The 21,638-nt window shown below is 42.8% G+C and overlaps 2 protein-coding genes across 2 annotated transcripts; one reads left to right on the forward strand and one right to left on the reverse strand.

Annotated features, from left to right (window-relative positions):
- The first annotated feature begins 10,972 nt into the window (after positions 1-10,972).
- LOC308323847 (5-hydroxytryptamine receptor 3A) lies at positions 10,973-15,008 on the forward strand. The gene is made up of 9 exons (XM_080775703.1): positions 10,973-10,997; positions 11,175-11,326; positions 11,471-11,515; positions 11,601-11,707; positions 11,888-12,057; positions 12,322-12,449; positions 13,264-13,474; positions 13,996-14,154; positions 14,413-15,008. The coding sequence occupies exons 2-9, from the start codon at positions 11,237-11,239 to the stop codon at positions 14,721-14,723; spliced, it is 1,221 nt and encodes a 406-aa protein (XP_080631829.1). The 5' UTR covers positions 10,973-10,997; positions 11,175-11,236; the 3' UTR covers positions 14,724-15,008.
- A 1,088-nt stretch (positions 15,009-16,096) lies between these two features.
- otop2 (otopetrin 2) lies at positions 16,097-20,053 on the reverse strand. Its single transcript, XM_080775711.1, has 7 exons — positions 19,980-20,053; positions 18,927-19,294; positions 18,657-18,793; positions 18,485-18,543; positions 18,034-18,173; positions 17,066-17,928; positions 16,097-16,955 (listed from the first exon to the last, which is right to left on the reverse strand). The coding sequence occupies exons 2-7, from the start codon at positions 19,288-19,290 to the stop codon at positions 16,785-16,787; spliced, it is 1,734 nt and encodes a 577-aa protein (XP_080631837.1). The 5' UTR covers positions 19,291-19,294; positions 19,980-20,053; the 3' UTR covers positions 16,097-16,784.
- Between the last annotated feature and the right edge of the window lie 1,585 nt (positions 20,054-21,638).

The following is a 21,638-nucleotide window of genomic DNA, read 5'->3' on the forward strand; positions in this document are numbered from 1 at the left end:
AATATATTGATTCATCAATAGCTACTCTTTCATATCCATCCAATTGTATTGCAATTTTTTGGTGGTAACCTCCATGTATATCTAATATAATCTGTTCCCAGAAAACAACTTCTTCCTTAGTATTTTTCATTACTTCACAGAGTGGATGTTTATTAAAGAGCCCTGAATCACACACCTATTGATCTTCTTTACCCATCATGCTCTTTGTTTGGACATCGTACATAATACGTTCTAAAATATCAACCAATGGACTGGGAAATCTAGTTCACCCCTGAAAAGAGACTTATTTCAATATTGATGGTTTACTGTATGTCACAGCTTCAAGTGTGGGTCAAGGCTGTACCAGATACAATGTTGTAGAACAATGAGCAAACAAGGAAAAGGGTCAGATTTACCAGAGTAAAAGAAGACTTTAGAATCCATCATATTGTGAAATGTGACAGGGATAAACAAACATAGGTAAAATAAATAAATAACAACAACATATGGGATGTCAATGGAGGGTATTGCAACTCTAGATTCATCCCATTATAAAAACAATCTAGTGTTGCAAATTGTGGCTACAGTAGCCTGCCTATATGGTTAATGCTATGGTTAATGTGTTTGTACAATCCATCACTCCTATTTGTGAGGGTGGCGTAGTCATTTCATAATATAGCCCTGCTACATAAAGGAAAAACATGCCTGCTTAAGTTAGTACATATCCTGGCTGGCATGGCTCTGTTCACCTCTGCCTCTCTTATTATGAATATATTTGTCGCCTAATTAAGCACAACCCTGACCTCACTGTGGTGTATTAAGCTCTTTCTCTTTATGAGAGTAAATAATTATCTTGCTACCACCTTTCTCCTTTAAATGTTACCTCTAATGTCAATCTTTAACCTTGCCATGTTCCCTACAATAGTGAACAGTAGAGTTAAAAAATAAATCACACACACTTACTGTCACAAACGATAATCTTGAAAGTTTACTGCATTTCTCCCATGGATGTAGACTGCTTTTGGACTCAGTTTAGTTACTTACAGATTGATACACTATATATATACCGAAAGGAAGCCGTGCTTTCATCTTGCGTCTTTATTGCTTAATTGAGTCACCTGAGAACACGTAGACAATGCTTATCTAATCTTAATTACGTCTGAAAATAGTTGATTTTACACCTGTGTTACAACTGTTTATCCCTGTACATTAAAACCACTGGATATTTTTAGGTTGATTGCATCATGTTGCGCAATATTGCACTTAAATCTGTTTCTGCCTCATATTATTATGCATGCCCAAAAGATTGCAACCTCTCTGCACAGTGCACAGAATTCTCATTTCATGGCACAGTGCACTTTGAAGTCTGATTCTTTGATTACTGAAATTATAGTTAAGTCCGTGTTCATTTAACTGTAGGTTTTGTACATTAACACATTGGTCCATTTTTACACTCGACCTATACATTAACTCTGAGGACTTTATTATGTAGATGTCATAATGATGATGAAGGAATGCGAGTTTCTTTTACTCATAAAAATCTCAATGAATGATTATTTATTCTAGGATTTTATAAAACATTACAATATTCAACATAAAATGTCTGCAATTTAACTTCTGTATATATTTATTCAACTTACTTCCAGCAGTGGTACAGATGATCTTGAAAGTTGGACACCACACACAGAGTCTGCCAAGCCTTTGCCTATATGTGGCATAGCGAGTCACTAACTTAAATCCTAACTCCATTCCAACGTCTGACCCTGCTGGGGGCAGGCCTGGCCTGGAAGGCAAAGTCCCATGTCATTATGATATTACGGCAATCATTCCCCTCTAAAATCCAATGCCATATCAAGAAGAATTTATGGCTTGTTTATACGTCAAAGGTTCCTTCTGCCAGACGTATACAATGTCCCCTCTTCTGTTTGCTTTGGGGACAATGAATTTAAAAAAAACATGTAACTTCAGTTAAGTTCTACTACAGCATGCCAGAGATAAAATAGGTACTTTGAGGAATGTGCAGCAAATATTTATGTCTTGTCGCTTAATATGTAGTTTTTGTGAGCCCTTTTTATCCCATGAGACTTCTGAGACAGCAAGTTAACCGTTCAAGTGAAGAGGATGCCATTGACATTGGAATGGTTTATTTGTTTTCTTTGTCTCAAGTGTCCTCGATTTCACCTGATGCTTCATCAGATAAGAGACAGGGAAGAGACATCTCAATCACAATCTAACAGCGTCCAAAAGCAAATTACACCAAAACAACCATAACTCTGCCATCCAGATCCCTGGTTTATGTAGTACAACCATTCCTCTACTTTTCTTTTTCACTATTGTATAAGTGGAGAAGGGGGACAGAGATAAGGGACATTCTTCTAACAGATAACCTAGAAGGAGTGGGTCATTCCTCTGTCATTAACAGGAAACAGCGGCTGAGTGACAAAGCAAAAACAAAGACAATAGCTTTACTACAGTACATCCAGTGCCTGATACTCTGCACCAGGAAGCAGTGGAGAACAGAAGCAAACATATTGGCCAAGGGTTCCCAAACTTTTCCATGCTACTGACTCACCTGCGGATGTACTTTTGGCCCAAGACCCACTAAAAATGATGTGCAGCACAATAAGCTATTAATTTTTATGACCATGTCAACAAAGTATGATAATTAACATTTTTCAATGTATATTTTAATCAAAATGGCATGCCCCCTTTCAATCTTCAATTGTACTTTAAAATGTTTGTTTATTTTTGTGTAAGTGTGTTTATGTATATGCATATTACTATTATGCCCCCTTTTTGGCCTTATGGGAGGTAGGTGGATAGGAGGGTGGAGGGTAGTTATGATGTTGGAAAATGTAAATGTGTACATTTATATTCTTTTAATTAGACCGCATGCACACGCATTACATGCACACACGCGCACACACGCACGCACGCGCATGCAGGCATGTCAAGATCACGAATGTTGCATATACTGTAGGTAACCCTATGTATGCCAATTATATCATATGAAATTAAGTGCCGTGAATAGGCCTCATGTTAAAATATGGAAGTATATTTGAAATATCATATAATTAGCCATTGTCCATAACACTTCTTGTACCTGTATGTTAAGTGACAAATAAACATCCTTGATTCTTGATAACACAAGACTGTCAGTCTAGTACAGTAGAAAGATGTTCTGGTAAGCATAAGGCTTTGAGCACAGTAAAACCCTCAGGGTTAAAGAGTAAGAGACATTCTTACACTTCCAGAGATGGATTAACACTCATTTTGCTCTGTGTCCTTCAAAGGTCCCCCAAAGTTACACATAATAGTAATGTGAAATGTCATGTGTTTCATGGTAAGGGCATGTTCACGGTACGTTTAACCTGTTTCTCAATGGGTCAACAACAGGTGAAACTGTTCTCATTCACCAGCAATTATTGTTTTAAAGGTTTTATGACATTCATTTTCATTTATTTTTGTTTTTCTTTTAGGTTTTATGACCTCAATTACACCCAAAAAACCTGGACTTTGAACATTCAGTGGATTTTCTGTGGTCTGAAGTTTTCTTTGGGGTTTGGCAGCCTTTTGAGCTACAATGAAAACAGGCAACACAGTGAAAACAGTGACATCTGCTGGCAAATCCCATTGACATATATGGGATTTGCAGGCTCTTAAATCACAAACTGCCGGCAAATCAGAGCACCTGTTTGAGCCAGAAAACCCCAGATCACAGAAAATCTACTGAATGTTTAAAAATTCATGTTTTTTGGGTGCAACTGAGATTAGAAAACATGAAGGTTACTTTAGTAACCATGGTTCTTTAAGTAAGTGAGCGAAATACTTCGCTTATGGGAGGTTTCGATCTGAGAAAGCGAGGTGCAGATATTCATTTATGAACTCACACAGGCATTTTATATGCACTGTGGGTTTAAGGCTCGTGACGCAGGCACCCAGCGCCTTAGGCGTATATAAGGCCTAGCTGCTGCGTCACAGGCCACTCGAACAATTTCCTTCTGCCACAGAGCATGACAGAAGGGTGTTCAGCGAAGTATTTCGCTCACTTACTTAAAGAACCATGGTTACTAAAGTAACCTTCATGTTCTTTTAAGTTGTGTTCGCGAAATACTTCGCTTATGGGACCTTATGAACTCCCGTATCCAGAACTAGCCAGTGAGTCCTAGGACTTTGGGATAATTTAAGGGCTGGGGACAAACCTCAGGTTTGTGGCCCGGTCCCACTTAGTGGCTAATTGGGGTAGGGCGGAGACTACCCCAGGTAGCCTGGGTTTATAGAGGGAGGAGGGGACTTTGTCCCCTTCCCTTCGGGGCTCTGTAAGGTGGACTTTATTATAGTCCACCTATGGTGCGGCTGCTCCCAAGACCGCGTGCGCTATAGAAGGCACCGCCACATCTAGGTTATAGTATGTGGCGAAGGTCGAGGAGGAGGACCAGCTCGCTGCTGTGCAGACGTCCTGGATCGAGATGCCCCTGTGGAGCGCCCAGGATGCTGCCATGCCTCTCGTGGAATGAGCCCTTAGCGTAAGCGGAGGCTCTATTCCTTGAGTGGTATAGGCCAGATGAATGGCCTGCACTATCCAGTTGGAGATAGTGACCTTGGTGACAGGTTTTCCCCTGGTTCTTTCACCCCAGGATACGAACAATTGATGGCCTATCCTGTAGGGGCCTGTCCTGTCCATGTAGGCGCGGAGCGCTCTTACTGGACAAAGGCGGTTCAGCCTCCTGTCCTCTTCCGTGGCGAAGGGGGGGGAGGGTGGAAAGCCTGTAGGTCCACCGGTACGCAGACCGAGAAAGCATTCTTTGGTAAGAAGGCTGGGTTTGCTTTGATGGTGACCTTGGTTGACCTGTCGTCAAATCTCATGCACTCTGGAGTGGTCGAAAGTGCATGTAGATCGCTGACCCTCTTAGCGGTCGTCAGAGCGACTAGGAGGGCTGTCTTAAGAGTAAGAAACTTTAAGTCAGCCGTCTGCAGTGGCTCGAAGGGCTCATTGGTTAGAGCCCTGAGTACTAGTGACAGATCCCAGGAGGGGGCCAGGGGCCTGTTGACCTTACAGTCCCTGCGTACGCCCTTCACAAACTGTTTTACCAGCAGATGTTTCCATACCGTCTGGTTGTCAATGCCCACGTGGCAAGCCGAGATGGCTGCCAGGTGGGTTTTCACTGAAGAGAGGCCTAGACCTCTATCCAGGAACTCCTGCAAGAATGTCAGGATGTCGACTATTGAAGCTTGGAAGGGGATAACCTGGTTAGGTCGTTCGAAGCACCACCGCCCGAACACGCTCCAGGCTGTTTCGCAGCGTATTGCTGTTGACTGGGCTCTGGCTCTCTGAATTGTTGCAATAACATTCGGAGGGAGGCCGGTTTCTGTCAGCATCACCCTCTCACGGGCCAGACCCATAGGTCTAGGTCCCTGGGGCAAGGGTGGAAGATCTCTCCTTTCGCCTGCGTGAGGAGATCCGCTCGTAGAGGGAGCTTCCATGGTCGGCTGTAGAGGAGGGGAGCTATCTCCGTCCTCCACACGCCCCAGGCTGGTGCTACTAGAAGTAGCGTCAGACCCTGAGTCCTCACTCTGTTCAGAGTATGGAGAATGAGACTCAGTGAAGGGAAGGCGTAGAGAAGGGACCTGGGCCATTGGTGAGCTAGAGCGTCTAGTCCCAATGTCGATGGTCCTCTTATGGCGAAGAAGAGAGGACATTCCGTGTCCTGCTCTGAGGCGAACAAGTCTACCTCGGGCGCTCCGAACCTGCCCCAGATCTGGTTTGCTACCTCGGGGTGTAGTGACCAGTCTGCGTATCGGAGGTCTCCCCTGGACAGCAGGTCCGCTCCTGTGTTTAGAACACCCGGGACGTGGCACGCTGTAATGGACAAGAGACGAGCGTTGCACCGCAACGTGAGTTTCTGAGCCAGTTGGTGCAAGCGGGGGGACCTGAGTCCCCCTTGCTTGTTGATGTAGCACATCGTTGTCGTGTTGTCTGTCCTGACCAGGACGTGGCAACCTTGGATGCGCGGTTCGAAGCACCTCAGTGCGAGGAACACCGCCATCAACTCCAGATAATTGATGTGGCAGGACTCAACTCAACTTTATTTATAAAGCACAGTAGTTGTCCTGTCCACAGTCCTCTGGCTGTAGTGCCCTCCAATGTGGCTCCCCAGCCAGACATGCTGGCGTCTGTGGTGACGACTTTCCTGGTCAGAGGTCTGCCCATAGGGACGCCTTCTGAGAGGGCTCGTCTGTCCGCCCACCATTTCAGTGCTAGCACGCATTGTGACGTCACTGTTACCTTCTGGCGGCGACGGTGCATGGGTATGCGTAACGCATTCATCCACTGTTGAAAAGGTCTCATATTTTAGCCTGGCTAGGCGTATTATGTAAACCACCGAGGCCATAAGCCCCGCCATCCGCAGGCATGCATGAAAAGGAATCGAGCGATCCCTTTTGAATGATGCCGTGGACTGTATTATCGCCTCTATTCTTTCTTGGCTCGGACGAGCCGTGAAAGAAATCGAGTCCAGCGTTATACCGATGAAGTCTATAGACTGTGTCGGCGTTAACACGCTCTTCTCCTGGTTCACTCGGAACCCTAGAGAGTGGAGGTGGTTGAGCACTCGTTGAGTGTGCAACAGCGCCTCCTGTGGCGAGTCTGTTGACAGGAGCCAGTCGTCTATGCACGCTGCTAGACGAATGTCCTGTTGTCATAGTGGAGCTTATAGCCGTGGCTGTAACCTTCACAGAGACTCTCGGACTCAGGGACAGTCCGAACGGGAGGACGTTGTATTCGTACTCTCCCTTTGAACCCGAAGCGCAGAATTTTTTCCTGTGCGGGGGGGTAGTTTGGACCTTGAAAGTATGTGTTCTGTAGGTCCATTTAACGTGCGCCAGTCCCCTTCGCGGAGTAAGCTTAGTAGGACTGGCGGTGTCAGCATTTTGAAGCCAAAGTCATCAAAATCGAGTCGGGGCTCTGAGGTTTGAATGGGCGAAGCCCGCCCCCTGTCTTTTCACCAGAAAATAGCGGGGAACCCGTTAAGAGACTGGTTGACAGGGACCTCTGAGATGGCGTCTTTCTGCAGGACGGAATCGATTTCCTCCTTTAGAATGTGCCCCTATCCTCTCCGTCTGCTCTCGAGAAGATGATTCCTTCGAGAGTGTGCGGTTTTATTTAACCTTTAGCCCTCTGCTATAGTGCGCATGATCATGGGGAGTTCCCAGTATCCAGCACTGAGCTTGATGACCTAACAGGGAGCCCCTTCTGTTTCAGGGGATTCTGTCCGTGAGGCTTTGGTGCCCTCTAGCGATTTGAGCGCATGGGGACAAATGTTTCTCTTCTTTTAGATGAGAGAATGAGAGCTGCTTTAAACAGTACTGTCTGTGGCGATTATCTCATTAACACATGCTGAATGTGAAGCACATGATCGTGCTCTTTTGAGGGGCCTGTGCTGAGGCATTTCTGCGTGCACGTCCCCTCTGTATTGTCCCGCACCCGCGGTGTGTGTGGCAAATGGGGTCTTGCACACCTGTTTTAACGGGTGATAGGGAGCCTTCCGTCCTCCTGGGAAGGTTCTGTCTGTGAGGTTCTGGTGCACTCTAGTGGCCTAGGCGCGTAGAGGCATTACCATTAAACGCCGTTATTCTTTCATTGAGGTGAGAAAATAATTGGGCGTAGTTTACCCGGCCTGTGACAGTATAATACTGTCACAGAGCGTGGTTATTCCCCACGTATGGGCCTATGGCCTACAGGTCGTATTCGTGTTTTTGTTTCATGTATATTTTTATTTTATAAAAAAAATACAGAGAATACACATTAACAACAAATGCAGAAAATGGTACAGAGGCTAGTAGCATGCACAATTTTCGGCTTTGAAATGTCTTTAGAGTCTGCGGTTTTGAGGGTGAGGTCCGTGACCACTACCCTCTAACTCGGACCCCTGAAGGGAGGAGAGATTCAGGGGTACGTCCTGACCCCTGCTCTCGTATATTTCCCACGTATGGGCCGTGAGAGGAGAAGCCCCCGTTCTAGGGGAAGGTTCTGTCTGTGAGGCTCTGGTGCACTCTAGTGGCCTAGGCGTGTAGAGGCATGGCATCAGTAGACAGGCCGTTAATTTCTCAATTAATTGAAAAAATAATTGGGCGTGACCTCCCGGGCCTGGGACAGTTTTAAAACTGTCCCAGAGGCGGGTTATAATCCCCACGTATGGGCTTATGCCCTTGTGTCAGGTTTCAAGTTGTTCTTGTGTTTTTCGTTTTTGTGTTACTCTTTGAAGTAAAAAACATACACATTGTGACATAATTATGCACATTTTAACAACATTTGAGGGGTTCTGTACAGTGGCAGCAGCTGCATGTACATTCCCTCTGAAACGTTTGTAGGGCGGAGGAGAGCAGCGGCCAGCGGTCCCGGGGCGTCCTCTGTGTCCGTCGTCCACCCTGAAAGCAGCCTGACTAGTAATGCTAAGCATGCTAGGATGGCAGCGACCATCCAACGAGGTTGTTAAACCCGACCTCTTTTAAATGTTAGCTAAACAGCTAAACAAACCTAGCTTCACAATGTACATACCTTGTAATGTTGAGGGAAGCAGTGGGTCTGGGGAACGGCGTTGAGTGAGATGTTTGTGTTACTTTTTTATTGAATTAAAAAACATACACATTTGTGACATAATCATGCACATTCACCATGTTTGAGGGGTTTGCACAGGGGCAGAACTGCGTGTACATTCCCACTGAAACGTTTGGTTTGTGGTTCGAGACCACTATACTCTCTGCTGGATGTAGTAGTGGGAAGAGGGAAGGCCGCAAAGCCTGGGGCTCGCGTAGCGCGGCCGTCGGGCTGGTGCTGTGATGACACAGTGATGCGGGGCACGGTCTCCATGTTGTCGCACGGGATATAGCAGGGCTTCCCTGGTCGAACAATGCGAGCATGCGCGAGCCCGGGACAATAGAAAAATATTTTCTGCGGTCAGCCATCCTCCTAGGCACGACAGTGTGTGCTGCGCGCTTCGGGGGAGGCTCCACGGCAGCCTTGACTAGCAGCTGGCGCGGTCTAGTCAATGGAGCGGGGGGAAACTCTTCTACGGTAATATGCCGTATAGCGTGTAACTTCCCCCGCTCAGTTGGCTGCTTTGGCTGGGTCGTCATTTTCTGCTTCGCTCCCCAGGCCCCGTAGTCATGGGTTTCGGCCCTGGCTATCGGGACCCAGGAGGATGCAGTGTTGTCTTTGTTAGCCGCGCTAGCACGCGGCACTGGTGTGCTACGTGCTAACGGTGGCCAGTCGACCCGCTGTCTAGGCATGGAGCGCGGAGGCCCTTCGCAGACCTGCTTCTCCCTTTGAGGAGGCAGGTCTGGGTCGGGTCTGTCGCCCTCGAACTTCTCGTAGAAGCAAACTTAGACATTTGTTTTCTTTTTCGCTATCGTCACAGTTTAGTGAACGGCTAGCTTAAAAGAGCGGGTTCACCCGTTCCTCTGTTCGCTATCGTCACAGTTAGTGAACGGCTATCTTAAAAAGAGCGGGTTCACCCGTTCCTTTGTTCTCAAGTTAGCTATAAGCTAGCGGAGCCGCGGGTAATAGGCCCGTGATTCCGCGCAGCTAAGGCTAACTAGCTTCCCAACGGGAAGATAGCTTGTTGGAATTAGCTAGTTTTCCTGAATTAAAAACCAGTTTAACGTCGAGAAAAAAGCTGTGTGTTTAAGCTAGCTGGGACGGGTGTTAGGCCCGTGAGAGTAGCTATGCTAGGTAGCTTCGCTCGCGCGAATTAGCTTGTAGTAAAATTAGCAGTTTCCTGAGTTTTAAACTAATTTAAACGTCGAGGAAAAGCTTTAGAGTTCTCTCTGCTTTTAAAAAATAGATATGAATCTAACCAGTACACTACTAGGGAACCTCACGGAGCTTGAGTCCTGTCTCTCGCCCGGTTTATGAAGTGTTGAATCGCCCAAAGTATAACTGGCTAGCGTTATCATGCAACCTCTGTGGCAGAAGGAAAACGAGTGGCCTGTGACGCAGCAGCTAGGCCTTATATACGCCTAAGGCGCTGGGTGCCTGCGTCACGAGCCTTAAACCCACAGTGCATATAAAATGCCTGTGTGAGTTCATAAATGAATATCTGCACCTCGCTTTCTCAGATCGAAACCTCCCATAAGCGAAGTATTTCGCGAACACAACTTAAAAGAACCTAAAAAAATAAGAACAATTCCAAAACTTTTTTTTTATGTCACAATCCCTTTAATCTCTCACATTATCAAAGTGTATATAGAGATATCTGGAATGATTATTTTAATCTATCATGTTATCAAAGTGTATAGAGATCTGTCAAACAATTTAATTGAGCAACATTACATAATCTGGAACTAGAACCTTTAACTTTGTGCCATGAGAAGTCAAAGGACAATAAGGCCACAACCAGCTGTCACAACAGAGGCTTTGAACAGAAGGCAGTGCCCATTCTGAGCCCAGAGAGAAACCTCAGGCATATAGGGCTTTGTCACGCAAGTGGTCTGCCTCAGTTAAATAAACTCATAGCTCTATTGTTGCTTCCAGTGTGCTCTCCTGCATGTGGTCTACTGTCCTTTTGTTACGCAGTGTAGCGTACCCACCTCTAATGACAAATAAACTCATTCAAGAACATTACACATGCACTTGAAGTAATTTGGACTGTTTACACAAGCTTATGGTCGGGTACATGTTCAAAATTAATGAAAGACCTTCTCTTTATAAACCATATTACAGCCAACCCCATTGTCTTAATCCCCTATTATCCTGCAGGGCACAACTCTTAATCCATGCATGCATGTTGTGAATGTAAACAGGTGTGCACTATTGCCACTATGATGAGCATGTACGTCACTACGAGCCTTTTTAAGAGCGGACAGGGATGCTGTAAAGCACATCAGCCACACATCTGCAGCCTTTACATGTGCAGTTGAGTCACTGGATGGATTCAGAACTTACTTTGCAACAGGAAAACTTACAAGAATGCTGAGATGTATGGTGAAAGGTGTATTCTTGCTGATTATAGCAATAGCAGGTAAGTGTAACTTGAATCTAAATGAGTGGAATCTTGTCTTGTCTATTACAATGACACAATGGCTAAACCATGCTTAAAAGCTGCTGTTGCTCAATGCAGTGAAAAATGTGGGGGGGGGGGGGGGGGAGAAGAATTTCAGAACTCATGAGTCTATTGAATGAAACTTAATTTTTACAGTCATTTCAGCATTAGGACATGTCTCTTCAAATTGCACACGCCGTTGTCTGGCTGAAAAGTTGATGGCCAAAAGCTACATGTCTCAGCCACAGGCAGACAAATGCAAGCAAATAATACGTGTGCCACGGATAAATTACAAAACTTTATCTGTTGTAAGTATTGCTTCATACTGATGATTTGTTTTACTGCTATAACCCTCGACAAATAATTATTTTACATGAAGATCCCACAAACTATGTACTGTATGTTTAGGCCTTAATTTTGCCTAATGTTTTTTTCATTCTTTTATTCAACAGAATACTGTAACACGGCGCTTATATAGTCGCCTGGAAGCCACAATGGTACAGTAATGTACTTTACAATAATGCTAAAGAGTAAAGTAAAATGTCACAATCAGAATAATCGTGATTCTACTGTATACCACAGCTATGGACCGACGCTCAACTGGGATGGGATGAAAGTAAATACCCATATGATGCTGTGGTCCTGCCAGTGAATAAAATCTGGACTCCAGAACTCCGTGTAACTAATGCGTAAGTCTTTAAAAATCAGTTTTCTTTCTACTTCGCCGTCCTCTTCTTTTTTTGTTCTATTCTTTGTTTTGATTTTAGTCCACTTTCTTGTTTAAAAAATATATATCAATCAATTCCCACTTATCATCATGCACTTTGTGAAGTGTAGCTGAAACAGCTGGATTTATTGTCTATCTATAGAGTGAGAACGACTATAGTACATGCTTCGCGGGATCTGCTGGTACTCAGTAATGGCTCTGTGAAGCACCAAGTTATCATCAACACAGAGGTGGCATGCGATATAAACATGTTCAAGTACCCGTTTGCTGAAGATCAGTGCCCTGTTGCAATCGAAGCATGGGAGGAAAATGGTATGTTCACCTATATTAACCCATTAAATGTTGATCTTTTTCCTACGTATACCGTACCTGTCCTTGCAAGTAGGTGTGCAAAATCACTCATGCTATTAAATCTATGGTACCCCAATCGCTGTCAAAAAGGTATTGGAGGTCATTTACCCCAAAGGGTCCCCAGAGCCCAGACCCAATGTTGAGAAACGGTACATTAGATCAAACCATTTTCAGCATTATTGTGACTTCTAAACACCTGATTAAAACAAGCCTACGTTTTATTAGGTTGTGGCACGTCACTGAATTTGGAACATACCAGACCAACGGCGGAAGAAGATAATGGAGAGTGGCTGACTACAGATACAGACCTGTTATATCATGGCAATCAAGCCAATGGGAAAAGTTATATCATGGTAAGTTGATATGACTTGTTATGTACAGTATTTTGCTGTATGGCCAAAGATCAATCATATCTTGTGTGAAACCTAGGACCTGCCACAGCAATATACTTTTTATTTCTGCCTATAGCATTAAGGAAATGTTTGGTGATTTTCATTATTGAAATATGGCTTAAGCCGCAGGGGTGTCCAAGGTTTTTTCAAAGGGGGCCATATTTGAAAATGCCGACTGCTCCTCCTGTCATACTGCACCTTTTGGACCATAACAAAGTCATGTACAAATGCAATTCATCACATAATAATATCAATAGTATTTGGTTTGCAGGGTAGCCATTAGCCAAATGTATAAGCCAAATGTAACATTTTTGCTGTGAACATAATAATTATTATGAGTAAATATTAATAAAGAAATCGTTGTAACATTTTGCAAAAAATACTTATTTAGCCCCATGTTCGAATGCCCCCGCCCCCTGTCAAAAATAGCTAAAATCGTTAAAATGAAAGCGCAGCAAATGAAAAACATTTAACACTCATCTTTTACTTTCTCTAATAACCTAAAACATGAACCTTGGTTGAAAAAAAATCTAGTTTCAAAATTGTCCTTTTAAGAGGTAATTTCAACTCAAGTCATGTACTTGGTGTGGAGTCAAAGGTAGGCTACAATATACAGTATGACGTTGAAATGTAGTGAAATGAATAGTAGGCTAAGTAGGCTATCCAAAAATACAAACTATACTCAAATGAAGTAGGCCTACAGATACTCTAAACGAACTTTGTATGTTCTTTGTCCACCACTGAAAACCTTACCTCTGTCGACCTTCTCTTCCAGGTGTCCTTGAAAACCAAGTCTGTAAATCCCTTCATAACACTAATCCTGCCCAGCATTCTGATCATCCTTGCTGACATCGTGAGCTTCGCTCTGCCACTGGGAGGAGGCGAGCGCAACTCCTTCAAGGTCACTCTGGTGCTCAGCTTCGTCATGTTTCTCATCATCCTCAAGGACCTGCTACCTGGAGATGGCGAATGCAGTCCCGTCATCCGTCAGTAATGACATTCCACATACCGTGCATGAAGTGGTGGAAGAAGTGCTTTCTTTAAGTAGAATTATCATTGAATAGGTCTACTGCCATGTAGAAATACTAATAGAAGTCTGGAATTCAAAATGTGCTTGAGTAAAAGTACAAAAGTATTGGTAATAAAATGTACTTAAAGTACCAGAAGTAGAAAGTACTCAGTGTGCACAATTGTCTCACTTCAGTTTTTTAATAATTTAAATACATAGTAACTAAAGTTTTTAAATAATTGTAGAGGAGTAAAAGCTCAATATTTGCATCTGAGATGTAGTGGAGTAAAAGTAGTGAAAATGGGAAATACTCAAGTAAAATACAAAATTGTACTATTACTACTCTACTTGGGTACATGTAATGACTTGAGTTACTTTCCACCAATGCATATATGCCCACACAAAACCTCATGTATAAACATCTTGAATCAGTTTCCATCTAAATGATACCGTCAGTATCTCTGAAACCAGTACTAACCATTTGGCCTCAATCCATAGGAGTTCACTTCTGTACTTGCCTGATCTTCTTGGTGCTGAGCATGCTGGCATCCATACTGCTTACACGAGTGTCCAAGGATGGCTCACTCTTTACCCTCCCCGGGTCCAAAACATCTGTCCCAGAACACATGAATCAAAACCAGGTGGCAGTGGATGAGGGTAAGAAAGAATTTAATTGCAAAAGTGTGGATTTAAAATATTCTTTTGTGATAAATCATTTATTGGAATAGAAAGGAAAATTGCATAGCATATGGGAATTCAGCATAAAATGAATAGAGATTACATGATACAAGGGAAAACACACATTCACATTCACCAATAGTTTTACATTGCATTATGTCTTTCCTGACAGAAAACATATATTTTGTAAATTATTATATTCCAAATATTTGTGCCCTATTATTTCACTTCTAATAGAATCCAAACCTCAGATCATTGAAGTCACTGAATTGAACGCCCCTGGGGAGAGTGGAGTACTCGAGAAGGTGGTCATCTTCCTGGAAGCTCAGGCTACCCGAGATCGAGTGTCTGAGCAACACCAGAACATTGCCAATAAGATGGACAAGATCTGTTTGTGTGTGTATTTATGTTTAGTCGCTATCTACTCGAGTTGCATGCTTTATATGTTTACAGGATACACAGAATGTCAAACTAACCATTTTCAATTTTGGGATGATGACACTGCAGCATCACAGACATCACAGACATCACAGACGACAAGGCCCTAGAAACAAGGCTCCAGACATCCCAAAACAAGTACTATGACCTGGCCTAACTCCCAGAACCCACCTCACCCCCACTAATTTTGATAGGTTGGAATGGCTTAGGGTTTACGACAGAGTACAGCAACTTGCAATGGTCTACATTCGCTACAGAAGATACCCATGTACCTGTCAAAATACAACGAAGTCCACGATCACAACACTAGAGGGAGTTCAACCAACCATGTGCAATCCAGATTTGGCTCAAACAATTAAATTATTTTCGATCCTATGCCACTAAAATGTGGAACGCCCTACCAACAGCCATTAAGAAATGTGAATCCCTAGCCTCCTTAAAAACCACAGTTCAATGTTTTAAAAACGCCATTGACAATGAAGGGAACATTTTTCATCTTGTCCCTAACACAAACATTAAATTCCATTAACAATAAAGAGAATTTTAATTATCAACATGAGTTAGACTTTAATATACTGTATTAGCGCCCCTCACTTCACACGGGTGTGATTTTTCTATTCTGCTCACGTATTCCCTTCTTTTCTAACTGTGTATTTGATGATTTTTATTTCTATTTTGCATGTGTAGCCTATATATTTGTATTTCTTTAAATAAATTGAAAATGGAGGACCCTGATGTAAACAAGTATTCGTGCTTTTTCTGGTTTTATCTGAAGCATAAAGAATACAATTCAATGAAATGCATCAAAGAGGTAGCCTTTAATAATGATGCTTCAGTTCACCTTGTTGTATCCGTCTGAGGATTATAAAAGGCCATAGCTTGACTCCCTTATCCTCTGCAGTCCAATAAATCTTCATAAAACAAAAATCTACATCATAGCTGAAAAATATAGAAAAATAAACAAAAGGTATTTACGGTAATCATTTCCCACTGAATGAGATACTTTCAATTGAGCCCAGGATCCACAATGAAAAACCTCTGTGCACTTGAACTCGATGTAAGCGCTGACATGACCGCCATCAAGTGGTTCAACGGTGTCATAGAAATTAGAAAATGTAACCCAGAGAGGCCGGGGCAGTCATAAGAATTATTTCTGTTTCACTATAGTCTGCGAGTTACTTGCTTTTAACTTGCTTTTATTATGACTATCAGGTCCTTGTTTGGAAAGCACTTTGGAAGTTTGGAACAACTGCTATTGTTTTTAAATGTGATATTGCCTATAAAGAAACATGACTTGACTTGACCAGACCTGACAACTGACCAGCCAACAAGGGAGTTGTGCAAGGAATTTAGTATTTATTTAACTTACACTTGTGTCAAACTCCTCACACAAGTAGTAGCCTAATTTATTAGCTAATTCCCATACACCCTCAGAGTAAATTAGCCAACACCCTCAGAACATAGAGAGGGAGACCACTTGCTATTCAGGTATAAAGTAGTTTTATTTTTCCACATGATTTATAATGCATTATAATTACAATCAATTGACGAGTCACCAATAACAAAAATAAAACTTAATTGTAATACTATAGTAAATAATATGCTACTTACAAAAAAGTGGACTGTGAAGTTACATTCTTTTAGTGTTTACCTTTATTTTGAGCATATATTAAAGCGTAAACTGAGTGCAAAAAACAGGTTTATGATGCCTGGATGATTACAATTTTTTAAATATACGGTAGTTGTACTCTTCTTGCAAAGAATGGTCTGCATTTCTCCAAAGTGCTTGTGTGTTACATTCTTTATGATGCCTGTTATATATATATATATTCACCTATATTTACGATATTTACACACCGATGCAGCAACCATGCAAGGCACCAATCGGGAACAGGTGTGGATTCAGTGTCTCGCTCAAGGACACTTCAAAGCCAGGAAGAACTGGGGGTTGAACCGGGAGGAGCCTTCCCTGCCGGCCGCTCTCCCTCCTGAGCCAGTGAATGCCATGTGTAGCTTATACACAATGCCATAGATTAAACAATAGTAATATTTGTCAACCTGCTTATCAAGAAAAATAAAACAGATTATCTTCAAAATAAAAACTACTTTTTACAAAAAACAGCTTTGGACAATATCCAAACTGTTAAATCTATATATTGCTTACGCAGACTTCATGAGATTACATACACCTCAAAGAGACTGGCAACTGAGTGCATACGATAGAAGATTCCAAAGGGAAGTCCAATGTTGACAACCGCTGACCATAAGGTGAAATTGTAGAAATTGGTTTCAACGTCGTGGTCAAACTGGGGTCGAGCACCAAAAGAAGGTATGATCCAGAGCTGTTGATCAAAAAAAATGCATTTGCTTTATACAATATATTTGTTATGCTGTGAATCTTACGACAGTGAATTTATAGTTACAGAGGCAAGATGAGAGAGACGGTACTCACGATAATATTGGAAAGCAGCAGAAAGGCACAGACTTCCTTCAGTACTCTTCTCTTCCAGTTCAGCTTGTGTTTGTGTTCCGGGGCGTGTGCAGTATGCGAATGGCCATGCTGACTGTGAGCTGTGTGGGCTTGGCATGGCATGGTCTTTGTGTCCATGTCTGAACCTTCAATGTTGCTCAGCTCTTTGATGCCTTGCAGCACATAAGGATTTGAAAATACAGTGACTGGCTGTGGCTCATGGAAGGGCTCGCGGTGAAGGCCGTCGATAAGGAAGAAGTTCTGCAGGCCGAGCTCTATCACAGTCAGTATAGCCCAGGCCAGGTTGAGGCCATTCAAGTAGCCTTTGGCTCCTGTTCCCACCACAGCCACAATAGTGAAGTAACTGATAATGAACTGTCCCAGGGATGCTCCCACAAGCAGGCTCACGTCCAGACTGCGTGTGGGGTTCTTTTCTGACACGTGTTCCCTATGGTCCAGCCTGTAGACAGCGCAGCCAACCACAAGCGAGACAGACATCAGAATCATTATCACTATGTTATATACAAAGTGCATTATCAGTGCATTTTCTCTCCTGTCGGCGTCGTCCTGTTCCACTTCCACCTCATACACTACAAAGGTCGCCAAACCTGCTATTAGCATAAGAACCCCTGCGACGGGCCCAATGCATGTATCCTTCACGCGGAACTTGGCATGGTGAGAACTGTGCTCCTCTGTGACGCGACCGACGTTCTTCCACATGACGTAGGCCATGCAGGATGCAAAGAGACAGTACTCGATGTTGAAGGGGTACAGGTAGTAGTAGGCCGTCTTGAAGATCTTACATGCAGAGTAGCTGCACTTGCACTTGCCATCTCCGTAGTCCGCTGAAAAGATGCAACAGCATGAGGGACATGTCTTGTATTCAGTCACAGTTGACTACATTCAGTGGCAGTTTTGTTTGATGTTTGATGATGTTGTTTTGTTTTTACCTTTGTTCAAGTACACGCTTCGAGGAGAGAGTTTAGAGGTGTTTGAATATTCTGGATAGTCTGTCTGGTGTACAGACTCCTCTGTGACTGCTGTCATCCACAGGACTAAATTTGTCCCCAGCATCAGCATCAGCCCACAGCTAGAGAGAGAGAGAGAGTAATAATGTGAGGAACAAAAGACACACAATGTACCCTGGTAAATGTACTAATGAATGAATTGATTGATGAATTAATGCTAGTAACAGTAACGAATAACACACACACACACACACACACACACACACACACACACACACACACACACACACACACACACACACACACACACAAAGCGAATAAGAAATTGGTCATTCATGCCAAAAAATACATACTGTACACACAACCACAATTTCAGTTATCAGACCATAGGCATGTTGATGAGGACTGGGAATCATCCACTGGTTAGTTTTACCGTGTTAAGTTCCATTGCAGCTGCACACAGTCCTTGGCATGGATCCACAGGAAGTATGTCTGAAGAGTGATTTCAAAACAATATCAACTTTCAAATTCCATCAGACAAATTGATTTGTTTTCTATTCTGTCCTTATATTGTGCTGTTAACTGTCTGTGTATGACATATTTACCTGGACAATAATGAACACAACTTGCACTACAGGAAAGACCACTTTGACTGCAGAATCACAATGGAGGTAGCCAACATAATTGGCTATCTTAAAAATATCCATTAGGAGACCAAGGACACCAAATAGCACAAGTCCAGCTGGAAAGACAAGAATAGAAAGGGGGGAAGATAGACTTAGAAAATGTTGAATAAATGTGGATGGTCATGAAGCTCAGTTCAAAATAGACATCAACATATTGAGGCTTTCCTATTAATACTGTAGATTCCTTACCCCTGAGCCAGACAGGTCCAGCATGGCCATCCTTGAAAAGAATAGAATGACTTCTCCGAGACGTATAGAAGGTATAGAAAAGCATCCAGATGATGGTGAGGATCATGAGAATGATGAGGAAGATTTGCATGTCCACAGCGCTGACGCTGACGGACTTGTAGGCGGTCCCGCTGACCAAGGCACATCCCAGGATCAGAATGTTGAGAAAAATGATCCCAGACAGCAGCCAGCCCCAGTTGCGGCCCCGCTCGCTCACGACTCCGCTGTAGGAGAGAGCGAGGTTGGGTTCACTCGAACTCTCCACTCCACCCCCTTCATTGATGTCGTTGGACTCATCCTCTGGGTCCCTGTCGTCTTTCGTCATGGTCCTGCATGGTTCACAAGGATCACCGGTGGTCAGACATTCACATTCATTCAGATATCCTGGGTTGTCGGAACCCTGGATGGTCAAGCATGGTTCACAAAGATCACCGGTGGTCAGACATTCACATTCATTCAGATATTCAGGGTTGTCAGAACCCTGGATGGTTTTGCACGGTTCACAAGGATCACCCGTGGTCAGACATTCACATTCATTTAGAAATCTAGGGTTCTTCTTGTCGGAAGCATGGGGACACATGATGTCTCCCTCTGAGATCTTTTTTCAGAAAATGAGCTCTTTGCTGTTTCTAGCTGTATTTAAGAGATATACAGGTTAAGCAGCTACACCCACTTTTTAAGCTCCTTCTAAATTAACATACTGCCCTGGTGACACCTCACCATGAACCTAAGATTAGTCTTTCCCCTCATTAGTGCTTAAAACAGTGCTTGTGGGCCTAATCAGTGTGGAAAAAGTCACAGGTATTCAAAGCTCTATTGTTCTTCACAATGCATCAGACTCAGAGTTATTTCACCTGGGGACGTTCAGAAGGACAAGTCCACATTATCTGATGTAAAAAAACAGGCCAGGCAAGTTGGCTGTTGATTAGTATATATCCCAATGAAAATAGGTAAAGTAGGCTACATATACCGAAGTTTAATGAGGATTTGAGAACAGAATAATGTTAAGCCTACCTGATATGGTGCAATCCTGAGAGGTGGTCTAACTGAGCCTCCGTGGCTTTTATATCCACCCACTGCCTCTGCGGTTTACATGGGAGTTTGTGTACAAAGAGCAATAAATGTCAATAAATCTGTTATGAACAACACCATATTATTACCACACACAGAGTGTTTTGCACAAAATATCCATGGAAAGTTCAAAAGACTTTTTTCCAGGGAACACCTCTCTTTATGGGACATCCAAAATACCAGAAACCGGTTATTTTTCAAAGAGACAGCAACTTTTTGATATTATACAATACATTATTAATGTCATTCTGTCAAAATAGATTTTTTACCTGCCATGTACAAAATAATCATCATGAAAGTTTCTAACAGATTGACTGCCATGTGAGTTGTTAAAAAATATATTAGTTTCCATTTGTTTAAACACGTCAGGTCAGAACAGAACAGAACAGAACAGAATAGAACAATTTATTGGCAACAGTTTAATCACAGTATTAACACATTAAATGTAAAAAAAAAATCTTTTGCCATTATACATTTAGTAGATTTGCTGTTTTCCTACAGTATGTGATTGCAACAATGCATGGCTGTGGCTCAAATGTGAAAGTGTTTGAAATTCTCTAAACGGGTGGAACAAATTCAACTGGCTTATCTTTTTAACATAGGGCTTGAAGGGAATACTTGAACTAATACTGCCAATAAAAATGCAAAATGCCTAAGGTAGGGTAGGTTTGTGTATTTATTTTCAATATAGGGAAGCATCTTTTACCACTTTGACACTTTTGTTTTTTGTCCCATGCAGACACATAAAAGTGTCATGGACACTTATATGGGGCACATCATTGCAAACAAAGCAAATATTGCTTGAGAATAGTGAGAATAATTATAATTATACTAAGTGGTTTAAAGGTTAGAGGACTGTACCTTGTAAGATGTAATGTGCACACTAGTGGTCGCATAGACCCCCAGTTCAACCTCCTGGAACAACAGAAAAGTGTGTGTGTGTGTGTGTGTGTGTGTGTGTGTGTGTGTGTGTGTGTGTGTGTGTGTGTGGTGCGTGCCTGAGAGAGATGGGGGGGCCGTGAAAGAGCAAGACTCACTCCTCCCTGCACTTGAAAAATTCGGTGAACACCCTACTACTGCAGTGTAGGGTTGATTGATGTTTTAGCATACGACCATATATTTGCACATAATCTGTCAAAAGGATAAAACACAAAAAAGCTTTAGAACGTATTTCCATTGTGAATCTTGATCCTCAATGGAAATGGGTGTAGGTAAACTCAACGAGTGCCCTGTTTTTGGTTGAACCTACAACTCAACTGGTTGATGGTTGAGTAACTGCTATTCAGACAGCTCTTAATGGAGGACTTGAAGTTAACAATGCAGCTTTAAGGCTTACAGGTAACCCATTAATGACATTTATGTAACTGTGTGAGTGTGAAGCTGCGGTCATTAGACAAAATTGTCCCAGGGCCCATTGAAAAAGAGTTGTGACCCTGGTTAAATAAAGGCTTAAAAAAAGCACATGACATGGTGAGATAGTTTTGAAATATTGTTTTAAAGTAAACTATTCTGTTATCACGCCTCCATTATGGTTGTCAGCCACACCTCGTGACACGTCACACCACCATGTATGGTCGACACTCCATATATGGCCGTCTCCAT

The sequence above is a fragment of the Protomyctophum bolini genome, assembly GCF_963924005.1.
Source record: "Protomyctophum bolini genome assembly, chromosome: 11".
NCBI lineage: Eukaryota > Metazoa > Chordata > Actinopteri > Myctophiformes > Myctophidae > Protomyctophum > Protomyctophum bolini.